General features: G+C 45.4%; 1 protein-coding gene across 4 annotated transcripts in view; it reads left to right on the forward strand.

Annotated features, from left to right (window-relative positions):
* Positions 1-20,354, forward strand: part of MYLK3 (myosin light chain kinase 3) — a 51,094-nt gene that overhangs the window by 18,524 nt on the left and 12,216 nt on the right. For all 4 annotated transcript variants that reach the window (XM_073884360.1, XM_073884359.1, XM_073884361.1 and 1 more), the window contains exons 2-8: positions 278-368; positions 1,230-1,635; positions 7,010-7,461; positions 9,781-9,886; positions 10,424-10,517; positions 10,926-11,035; positions 11,963-12,104. In XM_073884360.1, coding sequence (XP_073740461.1) covers positions 1,568-1,635; positions 7,010-7,461; positions 9,781-9,886; positions 10,424-10,517; positions 10,926-11,035; positions 11,963-12,104 — 972 coding nt within the window. In that variant the 5' untranslated portion in view covers positions 278-368; positions 1,230-1,567. The remainder of the gene's footprint in view (positions 1-277; positions 369-1,229; positions 1,636-7,009; positions 7,462-9,780; positions 9,887-10,423; positions 10,518-10,925; positions 11,036-11,962; positions 12,105-20,354) is intronic.

Here is a 20,354-nt window from a genome sequence, read left to right on the forward strand (position 1 = left end):
TGAAGTACAGTCTATTTAGAAGCCCGTGTCAGGTCTGCCCCTTACTGGCAATATGATGACACATTAGAAAGAACTTGGTGACTTTGGATAAGTGTCTTTATCTCTAAAATGACAGTAGCAATATCTACCCTCTAGTGTTACTGTGAGACCAGGTGAAATAACCTAAATACTTCTACGTTAAGCACAGGATAGGTGTTCAACAAATGTTTGTATGTTGATCATGATATGATGATGATGATGATGATGATGATGATGATGATGATGATTGTTCTTTCAGAACAAAGATAGAGTGGAAGAGAAAGGAGCAAAACCAAAGCATGCACTGAGCACCAGAGCTGTGCAAGCCGAGATCAGGGGGCCTTGGGAAGGTGAGTGGGACCTCATTTGCTGTATTCCACATTGCACACATAACAGTTTCAGAAGAAAAATACCAATGCCACCACCAACAATGTGATCGCTAAAAAACCGTTGAAGCTTCTTTTTTTTTTTCATTTTTTTTAATCCTTTACATATATCCCACTATGTATTGCTGTTCCAAAGGCACTTGGACTAGCTCCTTTCTGTGTAAGCTATGCCACCAACTTGAATCTCACATCTATTTCACTTTGCTTTACATCTTTATGGATTGCTTTTATTCAAGTCTCATTTTCTTTTACAGTTTTGTGTAATATTGACATGGTTCTAAAGTCAAATTGACAAAACAAGGGATTTTAAGTGTAGCTTCTATCCTTGTTCCTCCCTTGCGTATGGAACCATTTACAAAATTTTTTGTCTTATCTTTTCTTTCTGTGTCTTTAAGCCATGTTCTAAGTGGTTATACACATGCACCCACATGTGCGTGCATGCATGTGCATGCATGCACGCGCGTGCACACACACCCACCCACCCACACCCACACACACTTCTCTTCCTAGACAAACAGAAGCACACCAGACACACTTTTCTCCACCTGGCTCTTATCTCACTATTCACTCGGTATATCCTGAGATCACTCCAGAGCCACATCTGGAGATATTCGCGTCTCTCTATTTTTTATGGCTGTGCAGTGCTCCTGGGTGACGGGCCATGGTTTAGTCAAGCAGCCTCCTACTGTTGGGTCACTTGGGTTGTTTCCAGTCTGCCTATTATAAACATGCTGCGCTGAGTGGCCTTTGCAGCTCCTTTGCAATATCTTTAGGATAGAGTCCTCCATATAGGAATGCATTTTTATGCTGCCTGTTTTCCTGTAGAGAGCCAGCAGGCGAGCCTCCCAGAGGGGACGGTGGAGAGGCTGACCCCCGTCAATGCTTCAGAGATAGGATCTGACCTCCCCACCCAGGCAGAGGCCCCGCCAGGGCAGGAAGAAGGAGTTCCTGGCCCAGCCCAAGTGCCCCCTGGTCTCCCGCTGCTGCCCACAGAGGTGGAAGCCAAAGCTCCTGGAGCATTCGTTGAGAAGCCTGGGACTGGCCAGGAGTTGTCTGCAGCATCCACCGGGGTCCGTGAGGCCCCCACCAGCCAGGAGGATTTACCTGGTACAGAACAAGGATCATCATTCAGCAGGCCTGACCCGCGGCCCTCAGAGGCAGGCATGAGGCTGACTCCAGGGCTGCCAGTCCAAGCCAAGGTAGCTCACAGTGGTGGAGAAACACCTCCAAGGTAAGGGGAGCTCCTCCATGCTGGGCAAGGGAAGGAATTAACAGTAGCCCCTCAGCTGGAGCTGTCTGCACCGTGCTGGCTAGCTTCATGAGGGGAAGACAGGAGAAGGCGTAGGCACTGCTTTTGGGAATGTAGAGCACTGTTTCTCACCTGGTGCCCATTAGAATTACCTGAAAGGAATTTTTAAAATACCAATGCCCAGAGAGTCTGATTTATTCAGTCTGGAGTGAGGCTCAGGTATCCTTCTTCCCTCCCTCCCTGCCTTCCTTCCCTCACTCTCTCTCTCTTTCTGTTTTTTGCAAGCTCCTTGGGTGATTCCCGTGTGGGGCAGGGTTCTTAGAGCCGCTATAATAGTTACAAGCTGGGGCTCACAGCACAATCCTAGTTGCTGGCATTGGCCACGCCTTTCACAGATGTCATCCCGCTGTGTCCTCACAATGTCCCCAGGAGGCGAGAGTGTGGAGATGAGGAAACAGGCTGAGAGTGCCCAGGGCCACACAGCCAGGGATTCACAAAGTTGAAATCTGAATCCAGGTTGTTGGGCTCCAGAATCTGCTCCTAACCACTGCACAATCCTGCCTCCTCAGGTCAGCATTTAATTAGGTCCCAAATATTAAGCTGGGGAGAGAAGGATGGGGATTCAGAGGGAGGTGGGCATGGGCTGAGTCCATCCAGCGGGGCCTTCAGGATGATTATACTTGAGGTCCCGAAGGTGGCGTTGTGGCCTCAGAACACCACCTCAGGACCAGCCCTCGGCCCTCAGCACACACAGTGCAGGATAATGCAGAGCCAGAAGCTGCTGGCTGCCACGCTCTCCCTAGCCCTGTGTTCCCAGCCCTGTGGAACAGTGCATCCCGGCCCTCAGGGCAGTCCACTGAAGTGTGTTGTGCTTCCCTGTCTCAAGGGGGTCTGGTGCCCTCCTGCACCTGCCCCAGGTTGTCCTTTCCTGTAACAGAGCCCCATCCCTTCCCTAGGCCTGGTGCAGGGAAGGGAGCTGGTGTCTGTGTGCTATGGTGACCGGCAGAGAAGCCCAGATTGTTGGTCTGCCTTTGTTCTGGAAGGAAATGAGAGCCTCTGGGAGATCTTAACCAGCTAAAAGGAGGGATTCCTGGCAGGCTTCCCTGGATCCTGGCCAGTGCTGTAAATATGGAATCTAGGAATAGGGGTGGACTTTCCATGAACTTGCTAGGGGCCCCCAAAAGATTCTGCATGAGGGGAAACGTCTCTACGTCCATTTCAGCCCTGAACTGAATTTCAGGTGCACTAGACCTGCCATGGGGCTCAGGAAGTGGAGAGGTCACTCCCTGCCCTTCCCCAGCTAGCACCTGAGTATATTTTGAGAAAATAAGTTTACACTCAAGCACTGGCTCTGACGGGCAGTGGCTGCCCGTATAGAGGATGCTGAGGCCCTAGCTGGAGTTGGAGGAACACAGGGCTGTAATTGATTAGCCTGCCCCGGGTGTGCTGTGCAGCAGGAGGGAAAACGTTGGGCCCTCAGCGCCACGCGAATGCACGGCAGTGCGTTGGGGTCATCCCATGCCCTGCTCTCTGTGAAGACCAAGTGGGACAGCAGTGACTCTTGTCTTTATCAGCTGGCCACCTGACCACCTGGATGCTCTTCCAGCAACGGGCTTCCTGCAGTTCCCGTGGCCTTCAGTGGAGACAAGGCCCGGGCCAGGCTCGGATGCCACCCTTCGCACCTCCCCTGTTATCCCCAACCCACACTCACTCCTCCGAGGGGCACGGAGCTGGGGGGTCTTTGGCTGCCTCCCTGCCGAGGCTGGCTGTGTACAGGCTTGTACTGAGCCAGGTGTATCCAGGAACGGGCGCAGCTTTCAGAGGACCCGCTGAAGCTCGGGGAGGGGGCTGGGCCTTCAACTGCTGGGGAAAAGCCTCACTTTTTTTCATTATGGTGAAAAAACAGGTAACATAACATTTACCAACTGAACCATTTGTAAGTGTACAGTGCGGGAGTGTTGAGTGTATTCAGGTTGTTGTGACACAGATCTCCAGAACATTTCCATCTTGCAAATCTGAAACTCTGTAACCATCAAACAACTCCCATTTTGCCCACCCCCCAGATCCTGGCCACCACATTGCACTTTCTGTCTCTGAATTTGACAACTGTAGGTACTGAATATAAGTGGAATTACATATGTGGAATCAGTTTTTTTGTGACTGGCTTATTTCACTTAGCATAACGTCCTCGAGGTTCACCCAGGTAGCAGCATGTAACAGGATTTCCTTCCTCTTTAAGACCAAACAATATTCCATTGTATGGATATCATACATTTTGCTTATCCATTCATCCTCGATGGACACTTGGGGTGCTTCCACATTTGGTTGTTGTGAATAATGCTGCTATGAACACAGGTATACAAATATCTCTTTGACACACTGTTTTAAATTCTTTTGGATACATTTTTTTTAAAGATTTTATTTATTTATTTATTTGAGAGAGAGAGAGAGAGAGAGAGAGCATGAGAAGGGGGAGAGTCAGAGGGAGAAGCAGACTCCCCGCTGAGCAGGGAGCCCGATGCGGGACTCGATCCCGGCACTCTGGGATCATGACCTGAGCCGAAGGCAGTCGCCCAACCAACTGAGCCACCCAGGCGCCCTTGGATACATTTTAAGAAGTGAAATTGCTAGGTCATAAGGTAGTCCTATTTTTAAATTTTTGAGGAACCACCATCCTGTTTTCCACAGCAGCTGCACCCTCTTGAGCCTCATTTTGGGACCCCTGGGGCTTTCCCCACTCCGTGGACTCTCAGCACTTCTGTGAGGTATCAATGTCTCTGTTTGACAGAAGAGGGAGCTGATGCCGGCCTTGTCCAAAGTTGTCTAGCAATGTGGTCCAGAGCTAAGACCAGAGAGGAGGCTGCTGCGCTCCCTCCTGAGACTCAGTCCATGCCAGACACTCACCTCCTCACCGCACCCCAACACACATAGACCCCCAGCAGTGGGGTTGTGAAGAACAGTCAGAGCAGGGCAACTCTGAGAGGGAGGGAACCCTTGGGGATCATGGCTCCCAGGGTCAGGTCCTTCCCTCTGTACATTGCCAGGGCTCAGAGGGCCTTCCTGACCTCTAGCTGGGGTCCCAAACCTAAGGTCGCAAGGTCTGGGTAATGGAGATGGATGCGAAGTGGGCCCAGTGGCATTGCCAGGTCTGTCAGGAAGGGGAGCTGCTTCTCAGCTATGCAGACATGCCCAGCACAGCCAGACATATATGTCCAAGAGAAACGAGGAGTCCAGTCTCTATGAGCAGTTGCCTGATTTTTTTAAAAAAATATTTTATTTATCTGGGAGGGAGAGAGAGAGTGGGGGCAGGGGCAGAGGGCGAGTATTTCAAACAGAATCCCCACTGAGCGAGGGAGCCTCATACGGACCTCGATCCCACAACCCTGAGATCATGACCTGAGCTAAAAGCAAGAGTTGGATGTTTAACACAAAAATAGACTCCAAATGGTTGAAAGACCTAAACGTGAGACAGAAGTCCATCAAAATCCTGAAGGAGAACATAGGTAGCAACCTCTTCGACCTCAGCTGCAGCAACATCTTCCTAGAAACATCGCCAAAGGCAAGGGAAGCAAGGGCAAAAATGAACTATTGGGATTTCATCAAGATAAAAAGCTTTTGCACAGCAAAAGAAACAGTCCACAAAACCAAAAGACAACCGACAGAATGGGAGAAGATATTGCAAATGACATATCAGATAAAGGACTAGTATCCAAAATCTATAAAGAACTTATCAAACTCAACATCCAAAGAACAAATAATCCAATCAAGAAATGGGCAGAAGACATGAACAGACATTTTTCCAAAGAAGACATCCAAATGGCCAACAGACACATGAAAAAGTGCTCAACATCGCTCGGCATCAGGGAAATCCAAATCAAAACCTCAATGAGATACCACCTCACACCAGTCAGAATGGTTAAAATTAACAAGTCAGGACACGACAGATGTTGGCAGGGATGCGGAGAAAGGGGAACCCTCCTACACTGTTGGTGGGAATGCAAGCTGGTGCAGCCACTCTGGAAAACAGTATGGAGGTTCCTCAAACAGTTGAAAATAGAGCTACCATACAATCCAGCAATTGCACTACCGGGTATTTACCCCAAAGATACAAATGTAGGGATCCGAAGGGGTACATGCACCCCAATGTTTATAGCAGCAGTGTCCACAATAGCCAAACTGTGGAAAGAGCCAAGATGTCCATCGACAGATGAATGGATAAAGAGATGTGGTATATATACACAATGGAATATTATGCAGCCATCAAAAAGAATTGTCATTTGCAATGACGTGGATGGACCTGGAGGGGGTTATGCTGAGTGAAATAAGTCAATCAGAGAAAGACATGTATCATATTACCTCACTGATATGAGGAATTCTTAATCTCAGGAAACAAACTGAGTGTTGCTGGAGTGGTGGGGGCTGGGAGGGATGGGGTGGCTGGGTGATAGACATTGGGTAGGGTATGTGCTATGGTGAGCGCTGTGAATTGTGCAAGACTGTTGAATCACAGATCTGTACTTCTGAAACAAATAATGCAACATATGTTAAGAAAAAAGAAAAAGAAGAAGAAGATAGCAGGAGGGGAAAAATGAAGGGGAGTAAGTTGGAGGGGGAGAGGAACCATGAGAGATGATGGACTCTGAAAAACAAACTGAGGGTTCTAGAGGGGAGGGTGGTGGGGGGATGGGTTAGCCTGGTGATGGGTATTAAAGAGGGCACATTCTGCGTGGAGTACTGGGTGTTATGCACAAACAATGAATCATGGAACACTACATCAAAAACTAATGATGTAATGTATGGTGATTAACATAACAATAAAAAAAAGTGTTGGATGTTTAACCGACTAAGTCATCCAGGTGCCCTGCAGTTGTCTGATTTCAATAAAATATGTCTGACCTGGGGTTTCCAGTGGGATATTTGACTTGGCTCACCCTTTCTTCATTTAACTGAAAGGGAGACTGAGGCCTAGAGAGGAGAGCCCAGGTCTCCTGCCTCCTGGGGCAGAAGCAGGTTTCTAAGGCCTTTGGGGCATCTGATGCCCACCGGTGTCCATCTCAAGTACTTCAGCCTTCCTTGGCCGCTCATCCACTGGAATCCTGAGAGCAGATGGTACCATCTCACTGAACCCATCCTCTCCCTGGTGTCCTGTCTGGGCAGAGGTAGTCAGGGGTTGGGGTCTGCTGGTTCTAAACACAATCTACCTTACTATTATAATAACCACGAGGTCCCTTTTTCTGGATGAGAAACTGAGGCCAATAGGCTGTGATCCTTGAATGGTGGCAGCAGGCATTTGAACCCAGGTCTGTGGTGACTCGTGAGTCCTTGCTTTTAAGGCCGTGTTTTCTCTCTGCCCCAGGATCTCCATCCATGTGCAGGAGACAGATACCCCTGGGGAGCTGCTTGTGACACGAGGGGGCGGCCTCAGACCCATGCCCCTTGTGGAGGCTCCGGCAGCTGCCCATCCCGGTGAGCAGGACCCACCTGGGCCCGCACCCCAGACCCCTGCAACCAAGTCAGAAAAACAGATCCTGAAAGGAGCCAGCAAGATTTCCCCACTGTGGAAACGGAGCAGCCGTGAGGGAGCAAAAGCAGAGGAAAAGCAGGGGCCTGGGGCCGAGTCGGCCATGGGACCAAGCGGGGCCAGGAGGGACAAAGGAGCCGATGCTGGAGGCCCGGGCTGGCGGCAGGACAAAGGCAAGTGTGCAGGAAACGCTGAGCCCGGGGAGGACAGCACAGCTGGGGGTGCAGGCAGAGCTGGAGCAGGAAGGAGGACGCCCCCTGGAGATGAGGCTGGCAGCATGGTTCTGGGTAAGTGAACCCATTGCGGGGTGCCCCAGAGTGAGCGGGTTTGGTGGCCTACTCCCAGGGGGTCTTCCTGCAGCTTCCAGGGAGAGATAGTGTGGGTCTGGGGGGAGTCCGCGACTTGGAACGGCCTGCCAGTACCTGCTGGGGCTGGAGAGCAAGGCCTACAGCTGCAGCAGGCTGAGTTTGGGGGTGACTGTGGCAGTAGGGGAGGAAGGAGCCCATGCGGCCCAACTGGGTGGATTTCTCAAAGCCTGAGCTCTCCACCATGGGTGTCATTCTGGATCGAGCCAGAGAAGGCTCCTGCTAAAAAGAACATCTATTAAGTGGTGTTAATATTGGCCACTGCACCCAGTGAGTGAGATCTCATCCCAGGGTACAGAAGGGTGTGTGTGGGGGGCTGCTGACCTGCTCTCTGCCCCAGTGATGGTGGGGGCATCCTTGTGTTCTTGTGACCCAAGCACCCTCAACTCTGCCAGCCCTTATAGTCACACCCTCCTTGGTCTGAGCCCTCATCCCATGTGGTGGCAGGAAGGCCACCTTTGCTGATTTCCTGCCCTGGAATTCCGGGAAGTCCCTGAGGAAGGGCTGTGTGTTCTGCAGTCACCCCGGGGCCCCTTGCCACTTCTGGGCTCTGCAGTTGCCCTGTCTTAGTGACATCTCCAGCTGCTTCCCCTCCACCTGTACGACTTGGTCCCTATGTGGCCAAAGGCCTCCTTTCATTCCTAAAACGCTGCTGAAACCAGGAGGAGACTCCGGAGTCCTTTTTGAGGCTCGCGGTGGTGACAAAGGCCACGTAGACTGTGGGCTGTCTGTGTGCGGAGCTGGGTGCCTCCATGCCGGCGTATACCCTCACGGGCTTGTGGAGTGGGGAATACATGGAAACACAGGAGAGGTCAAGGGCCACGCTCAGGGCCGTGGAGACAGTGCGGATGCAGCCAGGATCTGCCCCTGGCTGCCTAGCTCAGGAATGGCGTGTGCAAGCCTGGTCGCTGTACAGCCACCGGGAGCAGAAGGCACGTAGTGTGCAGCAAAGGAAACGTCAAGCCAGATGCTAGATTTGGAATCGCTGTGACACACACTCAGACCTTTCCGGGTCCCAGAAGAACAGCAGCAGCAGGAACCATACTTGTTAGCTTTGTGGTCCAGGGCTCAGGGCTTGCCTTTGCAGATACACAAAGGAATGAGCAATATTCTCTCAAGGCAAACGTCTACTTCGGGGAGCAAAAAACTGCTCTTATTAAGATGAACTAAGAGCAAATAGCCGTGTTTTCATGGCACCAGGTATATGGTTTCAGAGGCATGAGAGTTGTTGGTGGAACTCTGAGTGAACCGTGACAAGCCCAGAAAAACCCAACCCAGGGTCGCCTGGGTGGCTCAGTCGTTAAGCGTCTGCCTTCAGCACAGGTCATGATCCTGGGGTCCTGGGATCGAGCCCCGCATCGGGCTCCCTGCTCAGCGGGAAGCCTGCTTCTCCCTCTCCCACTCCCCCTGCTTGTGTTCCCTCTCTCGCTGTGTCTCTCTCTGTCAAATAAATAAAATCTTAAAAAAAAACAAAAAAAAACCCAACCCAGCCACTGACTTCCCGCCACAGAGTCTCCCAGCCCTTAATACGCAAACCAGCTTAAGTCATTGTGTTTGGTATTCTGTTTTGTTCCTTTATTTCATGCAACATTTCTAGGTTCACACAACCGCTGAAGGGCAAGATTTTCCCCGAAAACTTAGGCCATTTTTATCTTTCCAAGGGCTGGTGTGCTCTGTTTCCCCTCCAAGCCCACTGTCCACTGCTGGCGCACCCCCAGAAGCTGACCCGCTGTGGGCTACCTCGCAGGCTGTTTGCTCTGTGAGGAGATCGGAGGGTGCAAGTGGAGGGAGGGAGGGTGTTTGTTTCTCCAGCTGCCTCCCTGTCCCACTGCCCTGGCTGGTGTCTGCAGCCCTGCCTGTACCTTCAAACATAGTCCATCATTAAATTCTGCTTGATTACCCCATTCAAGGGTGCCTTCCATTTCCTGCTGTCTGCACTGATCCACCCCAGGTCCCCTCTCAACTTCAGTGAACAGACTGGGTAGAACTTCTCCATCTTGCAAAGCATACCACTGTAGGTGATAGGAGACTTGGGTTTGAATCCCATCTGTCACTGACTCACTGTGTGCCATTGGGCCAGTCACCACACCTCTCTGAAATTCAACTTACTCCTCTGCCATATGGGTAACCCCAATGAGGTGATCCTTGAGAAGGGCGAGGGGCTTGTCTCTTGACCCAAGCGGGTGGCTGAGAGGTACGGGCTGCACTTAGGAGGCTCACAGACTATTGTCTCCCAAACAGATGACAGCCCAGCCCCACCAGCCCCTTTCGAACACCGGGTGGTGAGTGTCAAGGAGACCTCGACCTCAGCAGGTTACACAGTGTGCCAGCATGACGTCTTGGGAGGGTAGGTGGGCTTCTGCCTTGATGAGGGGCAAGAGCAGGAGGGGTGGGCCAGAAACACCTGGAGACCTGAGCTGGCGTGCTCCTGGATACTTCTCAGGAGGGGGTTGATCAGGAGCCAAGGCCTGGAGTGGGATACAGCACACAGCATGCTAGTGACTGGATAGTCCACAGAGAGTGGGTGAGTGCAGGAGAGCCCACATGGTATGGGATGAAGTATAGGGTGCAGGAGGCCCATACAGTATGGGCATGGGAACCATATACTGGAGGTGGTAGGGCAGTCCGGGTGGTGTGGCGTGAGGGTAGGCCCCTGGGGTATAGCATAGACCACTTGTGATAGGATGAAGAAGGTCTTCTCTAGGTTTCAGGATAACCCATGTGGTGTGGGGGTGATGACTATAGTACCTCCAGGGTGCAGGGTAATCCCCATGGTGTTTATGAACAAAGGGCAGGATCAGAAAGCCCGGGGTACAGGATGGTCCACCATGTATGGAATGAGCCTCTTGGGCTCTCAGCCTGCCATACCATCATGTCTCTGCAGAGGCCGGTTTGGCCAGGTCCACAGGTGCACGGAGAAGTCCACAGGCCTCTCGCTGGCAGCCAAGATCATCAAAGTGAAGAGTGCCAAGGACCGGGTGAGGCATCTGCCCTGGGCCAACCAGTACCTTGGGCCACGTTCAAGGCTCCTATACTTCCTTCTTGGCCCCCAGGCCCCTGCATGCTGATCAGGAACCCTGCCACCTTCCCTGCCTCTTTTCCATGAGTCCCACACTCTGCTCAGCATATCACCTCACACCCTGGGCAGCAGGGTCCCTCTGGACCTCCAGGTTTCCTTCTTGGGCCTCGGGTTTCCTATCTGTGGAATGGGGGGTTTGAACTAAGGTCCCTTTTGTTGTAAGAACCTGGTTTGGGTGGTGGTGAGTTGGAGGCCTGATGTGAGAGCAGGAAAGGAGGATGTGGGCATGCATGTGTCTTGGGAGGCGCAGCTGGCTCATCTTCCTGACCCATTTCTTGGAAACTCCTCTCCCGTCTGACTCCGCAAGGAGGATGTGAAAAACGAGGTCAACATCATGAACCAGCTCAGCCATGTGAACCTGATCCAGCTCTATGACGCCTTTGAGAGCAAGAACAGCTTTACCCTCATCATGGAATAGTGAGTGTCTTGGGAGGTGGAGCAGTGACTTCTCTGTGGGCCAGGACTCAGGACTGGGGCTTGGAGCTGTAGCTCTATGCAAAACTCTCCCTTTCCCTTCCCCTCTCTGGGATATCTAGGGAATGTCATCACCTCCAATATGGAGCATGGAGGACAAAGCCATTTGTCATAAACCAGCAGTAAACCTGACTGACCTGTAGATATATGTCAGCTTGGCCTACACAATTTTTAATAATTTTGATTTAGGTGTTAACAGTTGAAAATTGGGAAATTTCATATTGAAACCCAGCTATCTTGCTTTTCTTAAAAATGCGAAAGATCTAGCTGGACCTGCATTTCTAGCTGGAAATGGTGTGCTGGAGCTCCTACTGGCTGACCTTTGTAGACAGGGCAACCAGTCTCCCATTTGCCATAGTCCTCACCATTCCCAACTACCCTGAAGCTGAGGCCAGGGACTCAGAGGCCGTTTATTTCTTGCTTGTGTTGCTATTTTCCTTCTGGTAGGGTTTGTCATGTCATGTCTCTACCAAGAGTGAAAAAACAAAGATAGACTAAGGGCTGTATTTTATGAAAACTTTTGTCTCACATCTGGTCTTTTTTGCCCATTTTGGGTTCTTGCCATGTAAGTACTAATTGGCCCCTGTAGGCAAATGAGTTTATAACTTTGACCCAGGGTATCCAGAATGAGCCTGGATTATCAACACTGAAGACAATCCCCAGTCTTCCTTTTGGCCGATCAGTTCCTTTTTACCACCTGCACTCTGAGCTGGGAACAGACCAGAACAAAGATCTCCATAAAACCCCAGATGTCAGTGGCACCCTTAGGCTTACCTGGGTCAGCCTTTTTTGACTCTTGGTGATAAGAGTGGACAAGTCCTCTGAGAGCCTCACTTAGGCCAATGTTTGCCTCTCCCTTTGCTCTGGCAGTGTGGATGGGGGTGAACTCTTTGACCGGATCACAGAGGAGAAGTACCAGCTGACCGAACTGGATGTGATCTTGTTCACCAAGCAGATCTGCGAGGGTGTGCATTACCTCCATCAACACTACATCCTGCACCTGGACCTCAAGGTCAGGCTCCACCTGGGCATGTGGTGGGGGGAGGGGCCCCAGGGTTCCTGAGCTTCTGCTGCTCTCTTACCTTAACGAGCTCTATCAACAGACGGTCCTGGCTTCCGTTCCTGGCTCTCTGCCATCTCCTAGTTTTGGAGTAAATGAGTCATGCTGGCTCTCTGAACCTCAGTTCTCTCATCTGTAAAATGTGGGTAATTGGTTCAGTGTTATTTGAAGATTAAATGATACAATGACCTTCTTTTCTTTAAAAATATCTTTAGAGAGAGACAAACCAAGAAATAGACTTTTAATTATGGAGAACGAACTGATGGTTGCCAGAGGGGAGGTGGGGTAGGAGGATGGAGTAAATAGGTGATGGGTATTTAGGAGTACACTTGTAATGAGCACTGGGTGTTGTATGTTTAAGTGTTGAATCACTAAATTGTATACCTGAAACTAATATTATACTGTTTGCTAACACCTGGAAATTAAATAACAACTTAAAAAAATTAAGATTAGTTTAAAAAATTAAAATAGAAACATAACAAATATAGACAATATAGAAATGTGTAAAATACACAGTGAAATTTCTTCCCATCCAGTCTCCACGCTAAGAGGTCCTCTCTTAGCAGTTTGGCATGATACACAAACACACACAAAGGTGATCATGCTATACACCCTGTTTTTAAACTTACTTTTTTAGTTAACAGTACACTGTAGACATCTTTTCTAATTCTCTTTAAGGGCCATGTGATATTCCATTGAATGAATGTGTTACACTCTCTTTTGTCTACTAGGATTGTGGTAGGAGTGTCGTGCACTGGGTGCAGTGCCTGGTTGGTAGTAAGCACTTGATACATGGTGGCTGTTTCTGTGGTTTCCCACTCTGCTGGGCCAAAAGGAGGGTGGTTCTCTACAACTCCTTTTAGGAATTTCAGTGGCTCCCCACAGAAGGTGGGAGGTAGGTTGGCCAGATCTTTGTGGGTGTACATTGCTTCTTCTGACCATCTTTTCTGATTGACATCAGACTCTAAGGTTGGAGTACTGAGAAAAATGATGGAGATGGTGAGAAATTGGCCTCAGGCTTCCTAGATCACTAGAGCTAATTCCAGAGCTTCTGGATGAGCTGCTCTGTGAGGTTGGCCGTTAAGGGAAGCTCAGCCTTCTGCTCTGTGGTTCTGGGTCAAAAAACTTTTGGGGCAACCCTGTGTCTCTGCAGCAGGAGATGATCATTGCTAAGGCCCATTTCCCAGCCAGGAACAGGGCTTGTGTTGGTTCAGTCCCTTCCTGGCCTTGAGATCTTGTGTAAGTTCCTTGATCTTATTGGTTGATCTTGCATAAGCTCATCAATTGTAAAATGGGGAATAATAGTATCTACCTCTTAGGGGTGTTGTATGGATTAAAACATGAAGAAAGTGGGACACCTGGGTGGCTCAGTTGGCCAAGTGTCTGCCTTCAGCTCAGGTCCTGGGATAAAGTCCTGCATCAGGCTCCTTCCTCAGCGAGGAGCCTGCTTCTCCCTCTGCCTACCGCTCCCCCTGCTTGTGCTCTCTCTCACTCTTGCTCTCTCTCTCTGACAAATAAATAAATAAAATCTTTAAAAAAAATCCTTCAGATGTTTATTTTTTAAAAAGATTTATTTATTTATTTGACAGAGAGAGAGCACAAGTAGGCAGAGTGGTAGGCAGAGGGAGAGGGAGAAGCAGACTCCCTGCTGAGCAGGGAGCCTGATGCAGGGCTTGGTCCCAGGGCCCTGGGATCATGACCTGAGTTGAAGGCAGACGCTTAACTGCCTGAGCCACCCATGTGCCCCTAGATGTTAAAAAAAAAAACAAAAAACAAAACAAAAGCACATGGAGAAAGAGCCCCAGGGCTGCTATCTAATACAATAACCACAAACCCACATATGTCTATTAAACACTTGAAATGTGGCTAGTGTGACTGAAGAACTGAATTTTAAATCTTATTAATTTTAATTTATTTAAATTTAAAAGCTGACACTCTATTTAGTTATTAGTATACTTTTAAGTATATTTGGAATGACTTTGGTATGTGAATTTATTTTTCAACTATAAATTTCATGAAATCTTAGTACATCTAAAATATTTCTGATGAAAATTTAGTATCTGAATTGAGATGTGCTGTAAATATAAAATACACACTAGATTTCTAAGTCTTAATATGAGAAAAGAATGGAAAATATCAATATTTTCCATATTGATAATCCATTGAAATGATAAAATATTAGGCATACTGGGTTAAAGAAAATATATTATTGGAGTTAAGTTTTAGAAAATATTTTAAGATGAATGAAAATGAAAACACAACATACTAGACCTTATGGGATGCATCTAAAGCAGGAGGAAATTTGTAGCTGCAAACACCAGTATTAAATAAGAAGAAATATCTTGAATCAATAATCTAAGATCCCACCTTAAGAAATGAAACAAAGAAGAGTAAGTTAAACTCAAAGCAGCAGGAGAAAGGAAATAATATGTTTTATTTTTTTTTTTAATTTTTTTATTGTTATGTTAATCACCATATATTACATCATTAGTTTTTGATGCAGTGTTCCATGATTCATTGTTTGTTCATAACACCCAGTGCTCCATGCAGAACGTGCCCTCCTCAATACCCATCACCAGGCTAACCCATCCCCCCACCCCCCTACCCTCTAAACCCTCAGTTTGTTGAGAAAGGAAATAATAAAGAGTAGAGCAGAAATAAATGAAACAGAGAATCGATAAACAATAGAGAAAATCAATGAAACCAAAGGTTGGGTCTTTGGAAAGATCAGTAAATTGTTGAATCTGTAGCTAGCTATATTGGCCAAGACAAAAAGAGAAAATACTCAAATTACTAAAATCAGGACTGAAAGAGAGGACATCACTACTAGCCTTACAGAAAGAAAAAAGGATTATAAAGGAATAATATGAAAGATTATATGCCAACAAGTTAGATAATTTAGATAAAATGAACAAATTCTCAGGAAGACACAACCACTGAAAACTGACTCAAGAAGAAATAGAAAATCTGAATCGACCTGTAACGAGAGATGGAATTAGTATCAAAAACTACCCACAAAGAAGAGCTGAGGCTCATGTGGCTTCACTGGTGAATTCTACCAATTTAAAGAAGATTTAATTGGAAGAAGAATTAACACCAATTCTTCACAAACTCTTCCAAAATATAAAAGATAAGGGGACACTTCCTAACTCATTTTATGAGGCCAGTCTTATCTTTTTTTTAAAAGTATTTTCAAGTAATCTCTACACTCAATGTGGGGCTTGAACTAGAAACCCTGAGATCAAGAGTCACACGCTGTACCTACTGAGCCAGCCAGGCACCCTGAAGCCAGTCTCATTTTGATACCCAAAGCAGACAAAAACATCACAAGAAAAGAAAACTATAGACCAATATCCCTTATGAATATAGATACAAAAATCATCAATAAAATATTAGCAAACTGAATACAACAACATATAAAAAGGATTATACACATGACAAAGTGGGATTTATCCTAAGAATGCAAGGTTGGCTTAACATATGAAAATCATTAATCTAATATGCCATATCAATAGAATCATTTCAATAGATGCAGAAAAAGATTTGAAAATTTCAGACAACTTTTCATGATGAAAACACTAGATAAAGTAGGTATATGAGGGAACTTCTTCAACCTGATAAAAGCCATCTATGGAAAACCCACAGCTAACATTATACTTAATAGTAAAAGGTTGAATGCTCTCCCCTTAAGATCAGGGACAAAACAAGGATGTCTGTTCTTGCCACTACTATTAAACATTGTGTTTGAGGTTCTAACCAGGACAGTTAGATGAGAAAAGAAATAAAAGGCATACAGTTTGGAAAGGCAGAAGTAAAACTGTCTCTATTCTCAGATGACATGATCTTGCATATACAAAATCCTAAGGAGGGTAGAGGGAAACTATTAGAATAAATAAATGAGTTCAGCAAGGTTAAAGGATATAAGACAAATGTATAAGTATCAATTGTATTTCTATAACTAGCAATCAACAATCGGTAAATAAAATTAAGAAAAATATTCTATACACAATATAGTAGTCCTCCCCTTATCACTGGTTTCATTTTCCATGGTTTTGGTCACCTGTGGTTGATCACAGTCCAGAAACAGATGATCGTCCTTCTGATATATGGTTAGAAGGTCAATAGTAGATGAACACTACATCATAATGCCTATGTCATTCACCTCATTTCTCATCACATAGTCATTTTGTCATCTCATGTCATCACAAGTAGAAGGGTGAGTATAGTAGAAAAAAATATTTTGAGAAAGAGAGAGAGACCACATTCACGTAATTTTTATTATAGTATATTTTCATAATTGTTTTGTTATTCGTTGTTGTTAATCTTTTACTGTGCCTAATTTATAGGTTATCTATAAGTTTATCATAGGTATGTATAAATAGGAAGAAACATAGCATATATAAGGTTCGGTACTATCTGTTGTTTCGAGCGTCCACTGGGGGTCTTGGAATGTATCCTCCATGAAGAAGGGGGGACTACTGAAATATCAAAAACAATAAAATACGTTGGAATAAATTTAACAGATGAAGTGCAAGACATATGTTCTTAAAAACCGCAGGAAATTATTAGAAGAATTTAAAGAAGACCTATAAATGTAAAAACATCCCATGGTCATAGATTGGAAGACTTAATTTTGTTAAGATGGCACTAACTGATCTACAGATTGAACACAATCTCTATCAAAATTGCAGCTGGCTTCTTTGCAGAAATTAATGCACTCATCCTTAAATCCAGATGGAAATTTAAGAGATGCAGAATAGCAAAAACAATCTCGAAAAAGAAGAGCAAAGTTGAAGGATGCACATTTCCCAATTTCAAAATTTACAGCTAAGCTACAGAAATCAAAACAATGAATTATGTGTATGAGGATGAATAGATAGCTCAATGGCATACAATTGAGAATCCAAAACCAAACCCTTATATTTGTGGTCACTTGATTTTTTGATAACTGTGCCATGACAAATCAACGAGGAAAGGATACTCTTTTCAATGGACACCATGCTTGATAACCACATGCAAAAGAATACACTCATACTATACACAAAAAATGGATTGTGACTTAAATGTAAGACCTAAGATTATAAAATTCTTAGAAGAAAACATAGGACTAAATCTTTGTGACCTTGGATTATTAGGCAATGATTTCTTAGAAATGACTCAAAAGCAAAAGCTAGGAAAGAAAAATAGATAAATTAGACTTTATCAAAATTAAAAACCTTTTTTTTTTTAATTTTTTTTATTGTTATGTTAATCACCAAAAATTAAAAACCTTTATGCTTCAAAGGATATCATCATGAAAGTGAAATGACAGCCCACAGAATGGGAGAAATATTTCCAAACAATATATCTGATAAAAGACTTGTATCTATAATATGTAAATAAATCTTACAATTCAATAATTGAAAGACAAATTTTAGAATGGGCAAAGGATTTCAATAGACATTTATCCAATAAAGATATACAAATGGACGATAAGCACATGAAAAGATTTACAACATCATTAGTCATTAGAGAAGTACAAATCAAAACTACAGTGAAATACTGTTTCACACCCATTAGACTAAGCTAAAATAAAAAATAAAAATGACAGACAACAAGAAGCATTGGTTATGTTGAGAAATTGGAACTCTCATATTTTGCTGATGAGATTGTAAATTTGTGCATCCACTTTAGAAAACAGTTTGGCAGTTCCTAAAATGTTAAATGCAGAGTTACCACATGACCCAGTAATTTTACCTCTAGGTATGTACTCAAGAATATCGAAAACATAAGTCAATACCAAAACTTGTGCATAAATGTTCTTAGCAGCATTATGCATAATAGCCCTAAAGTGAAAACAACCTGAATATTCACCAACAGATGAATAGATACACAAATATGGTATATCCATACAATGGAATATTATTCAGCTCTGAAAAGAAATGAGGGAGGTACTGATACATACTACAATATGGATGAACCTCAAGGACATTATGCTAAATGAAAGAAGCCAGATGCAAAAGGCCAGTATTTGTATAATTCATTTTATGAAATGTCCAAATGGCAAATCCAAAGAGACAGAAAATATGTTAGTGGTTACAAGATTTAGGGGTGGGAGATAATGAAGAATGACCTCAGATGGGTATGAGTTGTGTTTTTTTGGAAGAGACAAAAATATTCTTAAATTAGATAGTGATGATCATTACATAACTCTCTGAATATACTAAAACCCATGGAATTGTACTCTTTAAAATGATGACTTTTATGATATCATCATTATTGTTTATATTATTTATATTTCAATAATGCTGTTATAAAAATTAAGTTCACTTATTTCTTTTTACCTTTTTAATCAGCTGCTAGAAAATTTTTAAATTGTATATGTAGTTCATATTATAGTTCTATCAGACAGTGTTGTTCTAGACCTTATAATGAAGAGATGGAGACTTTAAGTCACCATTCTCCTGCTCCTAACCTAGGAATTGCATGACTCCATTGTAACATAAATAACAATAAAACCTTCTGTTGGGAGAAATAGTACCTGACATTTGCTTTGAAACCTGTACAATGTTTTCATGCATGTTATGCGATTTGATCCTCTTACCTTCCCAGGAGGAAGGCAGGAAGTGGTTATCATTCCCATTTTATAGATAGAAACACTGAGGTTTCAGGAATGGGAAGGGACTCATCTAGGGACACAGACCCAGATCATAGACTCCTAGATCTCAGGCACCCGGCCTCAGGTCTCCAGGGCTGTTCTACCATAAACCCTCCACGTGCACCCACCCCCAAATTTGTTTTGCACAAGCAGCAAGCATCGTTCCAGGCTCCCTCTGAGCCTCAGAGCTGATCTGAAGAACTTGAGAGGAGAAGCATATCAAGACCACCACCTCCATCCCATGGGTCACAGCTGTCACCACAAAATGGGAGATTGATATTGAGCAGCTCTGATCTCCTTGACCAGACTACTGAAGCTTTGGTTCCCACCCCAGAGATTCTGTAATATAACTGGTCAGTGTTGGAGCCTGGACACTAGGACTTTCGAGAGCTCCCCTGATCATTCTAATGAGCAGCCAGGGTTTGGAAACGTGACCGCAAGCCAATAGTCTCAAATAAGCAGCTTGTGGGCCAAGTCTACATCACAGAGGTATTCCGTTTAACTCCCGCACATGGACTTATGTTTAAATTTGAGTTGTCAATATACCACATCTTCTTTATCCATTCATCTGTCGATGGACATCTTGGCTCTTTCCACAGTTTGGCTATTGTGGACATTGCTGCTATAAACATTGGGGTGCACGTACCCCTTCGGGTCCCTACATTTGTATCTTTGTGGTAAATACCCAGTAGTGCAATTGCTGGATCGAATGGTAGCTCTGGAGGGTGTTATGCTGAGTGAAATAAGTCAATCAGAGAAAGACATGTATCATATTACCTCACTGATATGAGGAATTCTTAATCTCAGGAACAAACTGAGCGTTACTGGAGTGGTTGGGGGTGGGAGGGATGGGGTGGCTGGGTGATAGACATTGGGGAGGGTATGTGCTACGGTGAGCGCTGTGAATTGTGCAAGACTGTTGAATCACAGATCTGTACTTCTGAAACAAATAATGCAACATATTTTAAGAAAAAAGAAAAAGAAGAAGATAGCAGGAGAGGAAGAATGAAGGGGAGTATGTCAGAGGGGGAGAGGAACCATGAGAGATGATGGACTCTGAAAAACAAACTGAGGGTTCTAGAGGGGAGGAGGGTAGGGGGATGGGTTAGCCTGGTGATGGGTATTAAAGCGGGCACATTCTGCATGGAGCACTGAGTGTTATGAACAAACAATGAATCATGGAACACTACATCAAAAACAAATGATGTAATATATGGTGATTAACATAACAATAAAAAATTAAAAAAAATTGAGTTGTCAATATTTAAAAGCATGGAACTTACATAAAAATCTGTACTCTGGCTTCTCTTGAGCAACTGGGGCCTGCATTCCTGCATGGTGACCAGAGGCTGGAGCTGCTTTACACAGGGCAGAAGTCCCCTGGTTCCCTATAATCCATAGCACTCCTTATGTCTCACGCCAGCCCACTTTGTTTTCGTGATCTAAATATCCCTGTAGGACTGTCCTGACCCATTCATTCTCTTGGAGGCTGGGAAACTGAGGCATACTGACATAAGTGTGGGAGTTGCACCCCTTCTTGGCTGCTGGTTGAGCTAAGCAGACCT

This window comes from Callorhinus ursinus, unplaced genomic scaffold, assembly GCF_003265705.2.
Source record: "Callorhinus ursinus isolate GAN/ISIS: 27379988/994484 unplaced genomic scaffold, GSC_fseal_2.0 scaffold56, whole genome shotgun sequence".
Classification (NCBI taxonomy): Eukaryota; Metazoa; Chordata; class Mammalia; order Carnivora; family Otariidae; genus Callorhinus; species Callorhinus ursinus.